Source organism: Equus asinus, chromosome 13 (genome assembly GCF_041296235.1).
Source record: "Equus asinus isolate D_3611 breed Donkey chromosome 13, EquAss-T2T_v2, whole genome shotgun sequence".
NCBI lineage: Eukaryota > Metazoa > Chordata > Mammalia > Perissodactyla > Equidae > Equus > Equus asinus.
The window spans coordinates 60,852,699-60,866,374 of record NC_091802.1 but is presented as its reverse complement, the minus strand read 5'-3'; the positions used below and the strand labels follow the sequence as shown (position 1 = coordinate 60,866,374).

Genomic DNA, 13,676 nt, shown 5'->3' with positions numbered 1-13,676 from the left:
AGAGATGTAGGAAGAGGGCTTCTATATTTTCCTCATAAATAGGGATTTACAAAACGTCTTGTATATATGTGTATACACACGTATACATATATCCATATACACGCGTGTGTACTTGTGTACGTATGTATGCAGCCCACCCAGTGGATCCTGTGAAATTAGCCTTGTGGAAAAGGCCCGTTCAGTGTGAGACATCCCCAAAGAGAAGCCACTGGCCTCACCCCTTGCCATGGGGCAGGCCTCCTCCTGCATGTAAAACATGGCGGCTGAGGATGCCAGCACAGTGTCAGCACCAACCTTGCTGAAACTACCGTCCCAGTGCGGATCTTGTCATTGTTCATTCATTCATTCATCCCACAGGTACTTACGGAGCATCTGCCAAATACCTGGCACTGGGCTAGACTCTGGGACCGGGTAGAAATCTGTCTCCCCATTCCGCTCTAGTGTGGGAGATGGAGGTTAACACAAGAATTATCCAAACATACAATTACATGATAAGTGTGATGAAGGAAACTTCCAGCTGCTGTGAGGTCCTATGAAATAGGCATCCTGATGCTGTGTGAGGGGTCGCCCCAGGGAAATGAGACTGGGGCAGAGCTCTGAAGGCCTAGGAGGAGGGAGCTGGGGGAAAGCGGAGAGGTGTAGAAAATGCACCACCCAGGGAGCAGCAGGTGCAAACATCCTGGGGTGGAAGGGGCTCATTGGAGTACGGAGAACAAGAGAGAGGGGTGAAAGGTGAGGCCAAAGATAGGGGCCTGGCAGGTGCAGACATGGACCGCTTGGCAAAAAGCCATGCTGTGGTGGGTATCCCACGTATAAAGTAGAGGAAAATGTTCATCCATGTTAGCTCAGGGCCAGTCTTCCTCAGCAAAAAGAGGAGGATTGGCAGCAGATGTTAGCTCAGGGCTAATCTTCCTCAAAAAAAAAAAAAAGATAGAGGCCTGGCTACACACGGCTTTGGGGGCCACAAAGGTGGGTTCTTCAGAAGTCAGAGGACTGAAAGAGAGGGAGAGGCTCAAGACGGCAGCCAGTGCGGGTTCATCTTCATTTCAAAGTTGAGCGGCTTCAAGAGAGAGTGCTGCTGTTCTCCTGCTGTTCTGTTCCTGATCACACTTCCCCTCCCTGTCCTGGCCCCGTCCTTGGCTTGTCCTTCCTTCAGGCCCTTGACCACACCTGAGCCGCTTCCCTGTCCCCCAGAAGCATCAAGGGGGGGGTGCCTGCCCCAGGGGCCCTGACAATCTCATTAGTGTGGTGTCAGAGGACAGTCCTAATCAGCTTACCCACAGCAGGATAAATGCCCAGGCTGGCACCCTGCTGAGGGAAGCCTGGCCACTCACACCCATAACCCCCTGAGACCTGCCCCAGAGCTTGGTGAGTAGTGACCTTCCCAGGTCGCCTTTCCTGGTGGCCACTTACCCAAGGGTGTTAGTGGGCATCTACCCAGAGGGTGGGCAGCAGGTGGGCTTTTCGCCACCACACTTAGGCCTGGGTCTGCGAGAGTCCATCCCTGGCCCTTTCCATCAGAGAGGGTGCCCAGCCCATCTCCGTGCTCCCCCATGTCGAACAGTGGTGCAGGCCATCCCCAAGACAGCAATGGTCTGGGAGCCTTAGGCCACACATGCTCAGCCAGCTTGAGTGGGCCCCAGCCACAGTGGGGGCTGGGCCCTGGGCAGCTCAGGCAGCAGTTTCCATGGGGACAGCATGATAGGTGGAGCTCCATCAGGGCCCCTAGCTGTCCTTGCCAGGCCTATGGCCTGGGACTGGGGAGGGGGTCTGACTGGGCCTATACCTCTGGGCTGTGAGGAGTGGGGTTGTGGGGTCTGAGCAGCCAGCACCACCAGGCCTGCTGCTGTCCGCCTTAGACCCCATGCAGATCCGGCTCCTGAGCCCTGGTTCCTCCCAGGCTGGTGCTAGTCCTGGCACAAAGGCTGCACCTTAGGGAGGGATGGTCCATGGCGGGGTCCACCCCAATCCCAGGTGCCCTGGACCTGCCGCCAAGCCTTGCTCCCTGTGGGGCCACCTGTCCTCACCTCGCAGTTGGTCTCAGTCCTGACGCTCTAGCAGGGAGCTGACGGTAGCCCAAGGCTGGAGTCAGGCATCACAGCCCACAAGACCGAGGGCAAGAAACGGGACCCAAGAGGTGGTCCTTGGGTTCTCCAGTGCCAGGGGCAGTGGCTCCTGTGTGTCATGTGCTTAGCCCCAGACCCTTCTGGGCTCATGGTGTTCCCTGAGGGATTAGAGTCTCCCTCTGGTGTTAACAGGCTTAGAGGAAGCCGAGCTACCCTTGGCCAAGGTCACTGGGGCTTAGGGCATCTGGGGAGAGGCTCTGGGGGAGAGGTGGGGAGGTCACCCGTTGAGGTGGGTGCAAGGACACTGGCCTTGTCTGGAGCAGCGGAGAGACCTGCTCAGCCACACCCGAGCCAGGCAGGTGATGTTGGCGTTGAGTGGGCTCCAAGCACAGTGAGTGGCCAGAGGATTTACCAGCAGAGGGAAGACACTTCTTGGGTGAGGGTTACACAGCTCAGCTGGGCGTCTCATTCTGAGACAGGGCCCTGCTCTGCCCAGGCACCTTGCCCTCCCATTTTTCCAGTCATTCATCATCAGCACCACTGGACGCCGGAATGTCACCATGAATGAGACCGACTGTCCCGACCCCCAGGGATAGGGGTGGGGAACAGAGGAGAAGGAGGAGACGTGTGAGGAGGGGGTACACTTGGGGGTCACCCAGCATTCCCATTCCCCTGCCTAGCCCCATGTCGAGCCCCACGAGGAGCTGGTTGGGGCCTGCCATCCGGGTCGTACCGAAGGGTGAAGGCCGGCAGAGCTGGATCTCATGTTTCAGGGTTTCCTCTGCTCTGGTGGTCAAGATCTGCGAGGGGCATCAGTTGCAGGAGGGCTGACTGGGATCCCCGGCCTGGTTTACCCCCAGCCCACAGCGTGAAGGAGTCCAGAAGCCAGAGGCCGCCACAGGGTGTCTGCCGGCCTGACCATGAACCTGGAGCCACCCAAGGCCGAGATCCGGTCTGCCACCCGGGTGACCGGGGGGCCCGTCACTCCCAGGAAAGGGCCCCCCAAGTTTAAGCAGCGACAAACAAGACAATTCAAGAGCAAGCCCCCCAAGAAAGGCGTCCAAGGGTAAGCACAGCTCAAGGAGGGGCGCCTCTGCAAGGGGATGGAGGGCCAGCCCCCCCACCCAACCCCCCTGATCCTCAGGTGGCATAGGAGGGCGGCTGTGCTGTAGCTGGGAGGCTGGGGAGGGGCCTCAGCCACCCTTTCCTGGCTGGGTGGTCCCATCATGCTAATGGGATGGGGCAGTTCCAAGGGCCCGAGCCCAGCCTGTCTCAGAGCCCCCCACTCCCCAGCATGGGAGGAGGGACAGGGGGATGCTCAGAGGGCTCCAGTCACCCTCTCTAGCTGGTGTTGCCATCAGGTCTCGAAAGCACCCACTCCCACCTGAGACTCAGCCACAGCCCCCTCAACCGACTAGTGTCCCTGCACACACACTCACAGCCCACATGAACACACCAGGAACACACTCCCAGACACACCACGCTCTCAGGAACCTGAGTCAAGAGCACACATGCCCCACCCCCAACCCCACTCTCTTCCTGGCCACAGTCCCTGACTGCTCTGTCCTCACAGGTTTGGGGACGACATCCCTGGAATGGAAGGCCTGGGAACAGGTATGACGACTGCTAGGGTCCACCCAGCTGCCCCCTCACCCACCGGTGTGCCCAGGCCCAACCTCCCTTGCTTTCTCAGGCCCAGGCTTATTTAGGGTGTCACCCCCCCCGAGCCTGTCCTTTGTTTTCTCCCCCAACATCTCCCCCAACAGTGGAAACTGAAGCTTGTTCCCATTTGTGGGTTCACCGGGTTCTTGGAGGGGCTGGAAAAGAACAGGGCGCCCTTGCCGTCCCCTCCCCCTGGCAGTAAGGCCCACCTTCCTCCAGTCCCTCCCTTGGGCCTGCTGTAGCCACTCTTCCTGGGCAGGACACCCACTCCACACACCCCCAAAGCTGGTGTGTCCTGGGAGGAGGCCTCTACACCCAAGACGTGTACTCTCACCACTTGGGGTGTAGATAATAGGGCCCCGAGGGATAGTGGCTTCTGAGGCCATGGCACCCTCCTGGACACTGGCCTCCTTCTTTTGCAGATATCACAGTCATCTGCCCATGGGAGGCCTTCAACCACCTGGAGCTGCACGAGCTGGCCCAGTACGGAATCATCTAGCACCCAGGGTCCCAGGACCCTCCACCCTGCTGTCTGCTCCAACCCCTGCTCAGGATTCCTGTGGAGGAGGCCCACCCCCCAGTGCAGTGTGTCCGGATTGCCCAGATTGTGTCTGGAGACCTGCACAGGGCAAGGACTTCAGGCCCCCAGACACTAGTTCCCAGGAGCCCACCATCTCCCCACAGGATGCCCTCTTGGGGCCGGCCAGGCCCTGCTTAACTTCCCGAGACTCTGGCCCACACCCCCAGGCTTGCCCTTGGAGACAGGGAGCTGGACCCCAGCCCCTCTCCACTGGTGGCTGGAAAGCCAGAGCAGGACCTCCCAGGAGTGTCCCCCTCACCCAGGCCCCCATCCTCCCTGTCCCAGGGTGAGAACAAGCCCCTCCCACTAGCCCGTCCCAGCAGGCGCCCTTGGGTCTGGGATGGTTGTGGGCAGGAGTCCTGAGGGCATCAGCAAGAGAGCAAGGCCACTGTGAACCATCATGCCTGCAGGACCTCGTCCTTTCCAACATGGCCCATGCTTGCTGTCCTTGTTTCAAAATAGAGTTAGTGCACCCCCACTTGCTCATTTGGGGCATGTTGTCAGTAGAATGTATGGATGAAGGTGCAGGGCAGTGGGGGCAGCAGGGCCCTGGCCAGGCTGAGAGGGAAGAAAACCCATCGGGCTCTGAGCCTGGCTCTCTCATGGCCGGGGACACATGCAGCCAGGCCAGGGCTGGGACGAGGCAGGCAGGTGGCCTCGCGCACTCCCAGTGGCCAGAGCAGGCCTGACCGAGAAGGTGGGACAGGACAAGGCCCAACAACAGCTCACGCCAGGAGGAGGGAACGTCTGTCCCCTCCTCACAGGTGAGGAAACAGGTGCGGAGAGATTCGGTAACTTACCCAGTGGCCCAGCCAGCCTGTCCTTAGTGTCCACTAAAGCTGGTCAGGCACCCACTCGTGACCTGGCAATTCCACTCCTGACACCACAGCCAGGAGAAGCAGGGCCACCTCCATACCAGACCTGTGCAAAACTGTCCCTGGCAGCAGTCATTATCCGGAAGCCACCCAGGTGCGTGTTGACATGGACCAGGTGTGGTGACCAGATGGTGACTCTCGGGAAGGGCCCTCAGTGATCCCGTTTATGTGAAAGCCAGGAAAGGCCACACTAACCGAAGGCGGTGAAGTCCAAACAGGGGTGACCACAGGGAGGGGCTGGGGGAGCCTGCTGGGGCTGGATTTTGACCTGGTGGTGGTTCCCCAGGTGTTTAGATAGGTAAGAATTCCTCGTGCTGCCCACTTAAGATTGGTGCAATTTACTGCATGAATGATACATCTCAATAACATTTACTGCCCCCCAAAAAAAGAATTCTGGAGGAAGAGGCCTGGGCCTCACCCTCAACCACCACAATGGATAGCAAAGGGGGAGGTGGCCCCAGAGGAGGGCAGATGCCAAGCTGTGGTAAGGAGCTGGGTCTCAGGGTTAGGCCTTGAAGGTGGGGGTCCGAGGCTGGCCTCAGAGGCGGGTGGGAGATGGGCCTTGGACGTGGGACCTCACAGGCAGGGCTCAGAGTTGGGGGCTTGGCCGCAAGATTTCATCCAGTCCCTGTCCCACCCCATTCTCCCTCCCAGCCAGGTGGCTTTGCCTGCATCCTCTGTGGGAGGCAGACGCTGGCCCGGCAGCACCTCTTGGGGGTCGGTCTACACTTAGACCACAGTGGCTTTTGCAAGCGATCAGGCAGTGTGAGTCAGTGGATCTGGGGGCAAAGCCTCCAAAACAGAGCGAAATCAGGTGGCCGCCGGGGACTCATTCCAGCCGAGCCTTGGGGAAACAACAGAACTGAGAAGGAGGCAGGCAGGCTCAGCCCTTGGGGAGAGGGGACCCTGGGGAGCAGAGGCCCAGCAGGTGGAGGAGGCTCGGGTGTCCGAGGTGCACGTCCACAAGCACCCACGCAGGTCACTCTGACGCCTTCCCGGGGAGGGGAGGCAAGGCCTGCAGTCCCAGACTCTATCCCACTGCCCCCATCTTTTGTCCCCGGTGCCAGTCATCCCCAGCCAGCTTGGCAGAGGGCCAGACATCAGTTCTGGGACTCCAGTGGCTAGGCCTACCTTCCCTCTCCCCTCCGGGGCTCTCCGCCGCCCCCTTGCGGCCAGCCAGGACCCTCAGCAGCTGGGTGGCCAGCAGGAGCTCTGCCCCCTGGACCACCACGACTGTGATCAAGCAACTACCCACGACCGGGATATTTCCTCGCAGCCACTGTCGGAGTGGGGGGCTGCAGCCCTCCAGGTGCACCACTCTCTGAGCTGCATCCTCATCCAGGCCCAGGACCCCGAAGCCACACTGGTCATTGACAGAGGCTCCATCTTCCCAGGGGTTGATGCAGCAGGAGGCAGGAAGGCTGCAGGCCTGGACCCCGGGGGAACTGCAGTTAAAGAACCTGCAGGGCACACAGGGCGTCAGGCTGGAGGGCAGCACCCACTGTTTTGGGACTTGGTGCTGCACAGAGTGTCTCCCATCCACCTTCAAGCTTCCATGGCCACACACACACACACAGAGGTGCACACGCATGCACACACACCCACACTCATGCTCATGCACACGTTCACGCCTGCATACACACAGGCAAGCATGTACACATGCATATGCACACGCACACACAGACACACACACAATACCCAGCTTTCTATAATTGATCCTGGCATGTGGTAGCCCTCTGCACATGCAGGCAGATGTAATAGCTTCTTGGCTAGAGGGGCCATATTTAATGAGATGGTTGAAGGGGAGACAAGCATTTGATGAGGGGTGGAAATAAAGGCAGCCTGGCTCTCGGGCCAGGCCGGTGGTGCAGCAGTTAAGTGCCCATGTTCCACTTCGGCGGCCTGGGGTTCGCTGGTTTGGATCCCAGGTGTGGACATGGCACCACTTGGCACGCCATGCTGTGGTAGGCATCCCACATATAAAGTAGAGGAAGATGGGCACAGATGTTAGCTCAGGGCCAGTCTTCCTCAGCAAAAAAGAGGAGGACTGGCAGCAGTTAGCTCAGGGCTAATCTTCCTCAAAAAAAAAAAAAAAAAGAGAGCCTGGCTCCATAGATGCTGCTGAGTTGGTTTGAGCAGTGGAACTGGAGTGGGAGAAGGTGGGATGAGGCCTGACAGAGGCCTCTTTAGTGGTCACTGGGTCATAGTGGGGAAGTGAGGGGCAGCACTGGCCAGTGACACGAGGTGGGAGGCTTGGGAAGAGCTCCCAGGGCTGCCAGGGAGTGTTGCTCTGGTCACAGTCCCCAGGCGCCCTTGGCCTCCGACAGGTGTCCAGGACCCTGCAACCTGTAGGCTCGTCCCCCTCACCTTCCCTCACAGGCACTGCCTCATCTCCCAAAAGAGTGGGTCTTGTAAGGCAGGGGCTCAAAGGATAAGCGGCCACAACTCCACAGGGAGCTGCCACCAATCCAAGGTCACATGCAGCCAGCAAACAAGAACAACCCAGGTGCATGCTTCTAGAGTGCCTGGCACATGGATGGGCTCCACACGTGTTAGTGACTGTTGGGTACGAATGGCTGGTTTTTGAGAGTCTCCACATGACTCCATCTCTTGTGGTCAGTTTCCCCTGGATACACACACCAGGAAGGCCCAAGGGGGGAGCATATACCATCTGTCGTGAGTGTCACATAGAGAGCAGATGCTGCTCCGGAGTCTGTGCACTGGGGACAGTTGACAAAACAGATAGCCTTGAGCAGAACAAAAAAGAAACTGCTGTGCGCCTGAGCAGAGAGTGCTGAAACACACACGCACACACGGTGGAGGGAGGACTGTGGAGTCGTGGTCCAGAATGACATCCTGAATCAACCTAAAAGTTATTGTCATTTGACATTGAGGTGTTTTGTATGATGTCCTTACCAAAGAAAATCCCCCAAAAGTGACTTTCTAAGTCTGCTGGCTGGGCTTCTCCATTAAGATCCTTGCGTGTCCACCTGGCCCTGGCTGGGTCTGAGTGTGTATGTGTGCAGACGTGTGTGTGTGTGGGGTGACCCCCCTCCAGCCCCGGGGACCCTGCTGACCACCAGAGGCCACCCTCCTCCCTCCCGCACTCCGGGACTCACAGGTTCCTCTGCCAGTCCTGGTAGGAGGCGGCCCCGCAGCACTGCAGCCTGAGCTGGACTTGGTCCATGAGGAAGCGCAGGTCTGGGTCATCCTGGTAGTGGGTGATGGCCACACGCAGGGCATGCTCCAGGCCATCCTGCAGTGGGCCCCAGAGGGCTACCACCAGGGCCCCCCACATGGCCTCCAGCACCAGGAAAGTGAGAAGGCCCCCCGAGAAGCAGCGCAGCAGGCAGGCATTCTCGCAGAGGGCACCCAGGCAGCCCGCCAGGCTCACCACACTCACCGCCAGCCCCCCCAGCACCAACCCTAGCATGGGGTCTGCAGGCAGGGGGCCCCCCCAACTATTCCCCAGAGAGCCCCTGATGGCCAGGCCCCAGAGCCCCATGGCCAGGGCCAGCAGGCTGAGCAGAGAGAAGAGGAAGTTGGATAGGAAGGTCAGGCACTTGAGGCAACTTCTTCCCGAGGGGAGGAAGGGGACCAGGCCTCCCCCAAGGCCTGTCCTCCAGGCCTGGCCCTCCTGGAGTGCTGGACCCAGGTGGCTCGAAGTGAGTGGGCTGCTCCCAGAGAGGGGTGGCTCCTGGCCCCCAGCGTCCTGCAGAGGGAGGAGGAAAAGGGAGACCTTGCCAGTGCCACCCCATTCCCACAGACCCCTGACAGTCAGGAGGGAGGAAACCTCACAGCAAGGGGTAGAGCTGGCAGAGGGGAGAAAGCTGGACGGTGGAGGGGGGAGGGGGCTCAGAGATCCTAGATGGCCAAGACATGGAGCCTCCAGGCTTGTCGTGCTCGGCCGGGTAGCAGAGGGGACAGTGAGGGTCCCAGCACCTTTAGAACAGGGGGATTACTACCCCCTCCAAGTCCGTGGTGGAGATTAAGCAAGGCGATGGTGGGAAATAACTATTCCCGTTCCACGCCTCTCCCCTCTGCACCTGTGTGGCAAAAGACGCGGTCACTGGGGGGCTTCTCCAACCAGGCCAGGAGGTTGGGCCCACCAGGCAGAGGGGCTGGCCCAAGTGACCACCTTCACTGCCTCTGAAACCAGACCTGATGTCCCAGAATCCACTTGGTCAGCCCCACTAACTGAGTGCAAGTGCTGTGCTGGGCCCACGACAGTGGGGGACAGGCCAGGGCCCTGCCCACCCGGCTCCCGGGGCAGGGAGAAGGGCCACCAGGAGACCAGGGCTCTGTGGGATGCAGGGCCTTCCAAGGGGCCCCCTCATCCTCTAGCAGGACTCAGCCAAGCCTGGGGCTCCTGGCGTACCAAAGTGAATAGTTAAGGGGTGCTGAATGTTGGGGGCCTGTCCCCCCTCACAATTCCCCACAGAGGAGTGGCTCATTGATCGGTGAGGTTTAGAGAAGCTGCAAAGCCTGTTCTACTTGGCCGCTTAATGGACGATCTCAATTTCAGTTCTGCCTGCCCCTTCTTCCTCACTTGACCCCCTTGCCCCACAGGCAGGTGTGGGAGGGCCTTCTGGTCTCTTTCTGCAGGAGCAGAGGGACAGCCTGCCCCTGCCAGCCCCCGCTGGGGAGGCCCGCAGGCACCCAGCTCTGCCAGTGATGAAGTTTGAATGGGGGGAGGATTAGGAAGCTGACACCCCACGTCTAGGCAGGGGTCCCATTCCAGTCCAGTTTACCAGGAAGAAGCTGCCCCTCATCCCCACCTGTCTGACTCTGTATGGATGCTTCATTTCTTCTGAACTCAGAGCAGAGGGAAGGAGGGCTATTTATCAGCCCCCCAGACACCAACAAGCCAGTAGGAGCGGAAGGACAGGCTGCCAGTGCTAGGTTGGGTGGACTGGGGCCAGAGGAGGCCATGGGAGTGGACGTGGGCTGGGGACGTCACCTTGCAGCTCCACGGTCAGGTGGGAGGGATGTTGGCCTTTAGTCCCTCCTTCACCCTGAGCCAGAGGTCGCCCCCAACCCCTTGTCTGGGGGCCAGCACTGGGCTGAGCGAACAGTAGCAGTGGGAAAGGGGCCACAGGGGAGGTGAGAAGGCCAAGGGGCCTGTGGGGGGAAGTCACAAGTGGAGGGGGACCAAGCCCTGGGTGTGTGCTTTCCTCGGGGCATGGACACATCTGTGCAGTGTCAAATGCAAGGACAAGGTCGGGTCACATTTCAGAGTCTGAACGGGGTGCTGGGTGAGGTGAAGGAGCCTGACTGGGAAGACCTCAACCCCAATCTTAGCAGCTTCTCATGGACATCTGCCGCCTGGCTAACCCCAGCATACGGCAAGGCTTGGGATGGGGCTAGGGGCCAGGGTGTGTAAGAACTGGGCCCAGGGGCCTCCCACGGGCCTTAGGGCTGGGGACATCTCCAATCCCAGGGGAGGCCACCAGGGGACTGGCTTACCTGGGACAGCAGGGGGCTCCTTTCCCCCTCTTTCATCCTCCACCAGCACAGGCACATTGGTCCCCTGCCCAGCTTCTCTGGCTGGGACACCGGGCCTGATGCTGCCCCTGTCTCTGGCTGCTCTGGGAGCTATGAGCCCCACCAGGACGCTGTAGTCACAACCGGATCATGTGAGGAGTCACATTTTAGGGCTTAAGACAGCCTCTGCCTGTTGAGATGCAGACGATCTTTCTTCTCGAGCCCAGATTCTTGGCTCTTTCTGTGCATTCCCTGAAGTTCTGCGTAAGCACAACGTGGATGGGGCTGTCAGGGTGTGGGCCTCGTGGCCATCACTACAGGGCCCTGGGGTGGGCCTCAGCCTGGCAGGTTTCTGGCTGCTCCATCAGCTCACCCAAGAGATCAGACCCTGTTCACAGGAATAGTCCCTGGAGACCTGCCCGCAGCTATAGGCAAGATTATTCCCCTGATTCATTCATGGTAAGAATGAGACAATATCCATTGGCCAGCTCACATCCTTCCTGGTTTCATGGTACCTGGGTTCCCCAACCCTCTGGGCTTCTCAGGGGCAGGACTTTGTCACAGTCAGCATTGTGCCCTAGTGCCTGGAAGGACCCGGGCCACGCAGCCACCCTGTGGATGGACAGAAGGTGTGCTTGACACTCTGACTCTGTTTCATCTCGTCTTCTCTCAGTGGCTAGGACAGTGGTGGGAAGGAAGGCTCAGAGGGGACCCCCACCTGCTTGGGCACGCACGTCTCCCCACCTCCCTTGTTCCATTTGTGAGGCTATGATGTGCACGTCAGTTGTTGGCTTCCGGGCACCTCTGATGGTCGTGGAGGAGACCTTCTGCACACGCGTGTTTTCATGGCAGGAGAGAGGGTGACCTCCCGGGCATGCCAGGGCCCCATCCCGTCTCCACCATCCTCCCCACCGGGGTTTGGCATTCCAGCCCCAGCTTCTCTTCCTCACTTTACCCACCACTTCACAATCCAGCCACAGGGGCTGCTGGCTGGCCCCAAATGGCCCCACACTCGTACGACCCGACCTTTGCCATCCCCTGAAATCTCCTCCCTGCGTCCAGCTCCAGACGTCTCCTGCCCAGGGGGCAGTGGGCTCCCCCTTTCTGGGCTTCTGGAGCGCTTTTTGCTTCTATTCTGATGTACTCAATTTTGCTTCGTTTACTATTTCTCTCTGTTCTTGCTTCATGTCCCCCTACGAGCTTCCCACAGGACAACCACAGCCTGCGCCCATCCTAATTTCCTGACCCGCAGGATTGTGAGCCGAAGCAGTGCTTGTCGTTTTAAGCCACTAGGTTTTGGGAGAGCCCATTACACAGCATTGCTGTGACAACACATAACTGATACAAGGGTTTGTTCTGTTAGGGCCATTCTGAGCCCTTGCCACACAGCCGTGAAAACAACCTGACAATCCCCAGTCACCAGGAGCTTACATTCTAGTACAGGGAACTCATAAAGTAAGAGAATAAATAAGTCAATATACTCTATTTTATATAATCATAAGAGTTATGAAGCAAGGAAAGAGAGATAAAGGGTGTGGGGTAGTGGTGTCTCATGTAAGGTGATCAGGGAGGGCCTCACTGTGAGAAGATGTCTGACTCCGAGGTACATATATACTCGAAAGAATTTTAAACAGAGACTCAAACAAATACATATACATGCATTTTCAAGGCAGCATTATTTACAGTCGCCAAAAAGTGGAAACAACCCAGATGTCTATCGACGAAGAACAGATAAACAAAACGTGCTCTATGCATACAGTGGAGTACTATGCAGCCATGCAGAGGAATGAAGCACTGACACACGCACAACATGGATGAACCCTGAAAAGATTATGCTCAGTGAAAGAAGCCAGACGCACAAGTCCACATATCATGTAATTCCATTTATGGAAAATATTCAGAATAGGTAAAGCCACAGAGACAGAATGATGATTGGTGGTTGCCAGGGGTTGGGGAGGGGGCAACAGAAAGCTACTGCTGAGTAGGACAAGTTTCCTTTTGGGGAGGTGGTTACACAACATTGTGAATGCACTAAATGCTACTGATTTTTCACTTTAAAATGATTAATTGCATGTTACGTGAATTTCACCTCAATTCAAAGAAGAAGAAGAGGACTGAGAAGAAACCTAAGGAAGCAAGGAAACAAGCCACATGGATTTTCTCAGCTCATGCCCCCCGCAAGGCCAACTCTGAGAAAGTGACCAGGGAGTGCTTTCAGGATCCACCTCTGGGAAGGAAAGAGGACTGGGCACAGGGAGAAGGTGAGCTGTCAGGCAGTCACAACAAAGGCTCGGGATCCTATGAGGCGCTCTGGAACCGGGATGGCCTGCAGAGATGTCCTAAACTGGGACAAAGGGCTGGGCCTTGATAGCCATCGATTGTTGTTGAGCATGGGCTGCCTGGGAAAGGGACAGTGATCCAGGGCGAGGGCAGTCCCCCAAGGGGAGCTCAGATGAGGACTGCTGGCCGCTCACTCTCAGCAGCTTCAGCCCAAGTGGGGGTCTGGGCGGTGCACCCAGCACACACTACACTGATGTGTGCGGGAAGAGCATTTCAGGCATGGGAAGTGCCTTAGGTGGGAGCAAGGCTGGTAAGTTTGAAGAAGGAAGGATTTTGCTCCAAGTGAGATGGGGAGATTATGGGAGTCAAGTAAAGGAGCATTGTGACCTGCCTCATGCTTTAAAAGGACCACTCAGGCTTCTGTGCTGCGGGCAGAAGTCAGGCAAGGATGAGAACTGAGATTAGACCTTGTAGTCAAGCCATCATTCACCTCTTCCTCAAAGGTGACACACTCAGGCTGCATCCAGCTCCGAAGCCAGGCTCTCAGGGCAACAACCATCACCTCCCCAGCTCCATCTCTGTCCTGTCCTGATGATGGGCAGCCTTTGGATGAAATTATAGTCACCACCATGGTTATGGGCTGAATGGTGTTCCCCTAAATTCATCTGTTAATGTCCCAACCCCAGTACCTCAGAACATGACTTGGAGAAAGAGCTTTTTTTTTCTCCT

At 57.9% G+C, this 13,676-nt stretch overlaps 2 protein-coding genes across 2 annotated transcripts; one reads left to right on the top strand and one right to left on the bottom strand.

The window, feature by feature from the left end:
* The first annotated feature begins 1,077 nt into the window (after positions 1 to 1,077).
* Positions 1,078 to 4,795, top strand: PDE6G (phosphodiesterase 6G). Its single transcript, XM_014864233.3, has 4 exons — positions 1,078 to 1,368; positions 2,927 to 3,132; positions 3,640 to 3,680; positions 4,151 to 4,795. Exons 2-4 carry the CDS (start codon positions 2,987 to 2,989, stop codon positions 4,225 to 4,227), a joined length of 264 nt encoding a protein of 87 aa, XP_014719719.1. The 5' UTR covers positions 1,078 to 1,368; positions 2,927 to 2,986; the 3' UTR covers positions 4,228 to 4,795.
* A 697-nt stretch (positions 4,796 to 5,492) lies between these two features.
* Positions 5,493 to 10,842, bottom strand: TSPAN10 (tetraspanin 10). Its single transcript, XM_014864222.3, has 3 exons — positions 10,650 to 10,842; positions 8,303 to 8,895; positions 5,493 to 6,643 (listed from the first exon to the last, which is right to left on the bottom strand). Exons 1-3 carry the CDS (start codon positions 10,704 to 10,706, stop codon positions 6,214 to 6,216), a joined length of 1,080 nt encoding a protein of 359 aa, XP_014719708.2. The 5' UTR covers positions 10,707 to 10,842; the 3' UTR covers positions 5,493 to 6,213.
* Between the last annotated feature and the right edge of the window lie 2,834 nt (positions 10,843 to 13,676).

Excerpts from the sequence above, each read along its gene's own strand:
- PDE6G (XM_014864233.3), top strand. The coding sequence starts at position 2,987 with ATGAACCTGGAGCCACCCAAGGCCGAGATCCGGTCTGCCACCCGGGTG. Across the intron at positions 3,133-3,639 it reads CCCAAGAAAGGCGTCCAAGG|GTTTGGGGACGACATCCCTG; the intron begins GTAAGCACAGCT and ends CTGTCCTCACAG. Across the intron at positions 3,681-4,150 it reads AATGGAAGGCCTGGGAACAG|ATATCACAGTCATCTGCCCA; the intron begins GTATGACGACTG and ends CTTCTTTTGCAG.
- TSPAN10 (XM_014864222.3), bottom strand. The coding sequence starts at position 10,706 with ATGTGCCTGTGCTGGTGGAGGATGAAAGAGGGGGAAAGGAGCCCCCTG. Across the intron at positions 8,896-10,649 it reads GGAGCCCCCTGCTGTCCCAG|GACGCTGGGGGCCAGGAGCC; the intron begins GTAAGCCAGTCC and ends CTCCCTCTGCAG. Across the intron at positions 6,644-8,302 it reads CAGGACTGGCAGAGGAACCT|GTTCTTTAACTGCAGTTCCC; the intron begins GTGAGTCCCGGA and ends TGTGCCCTGCAG.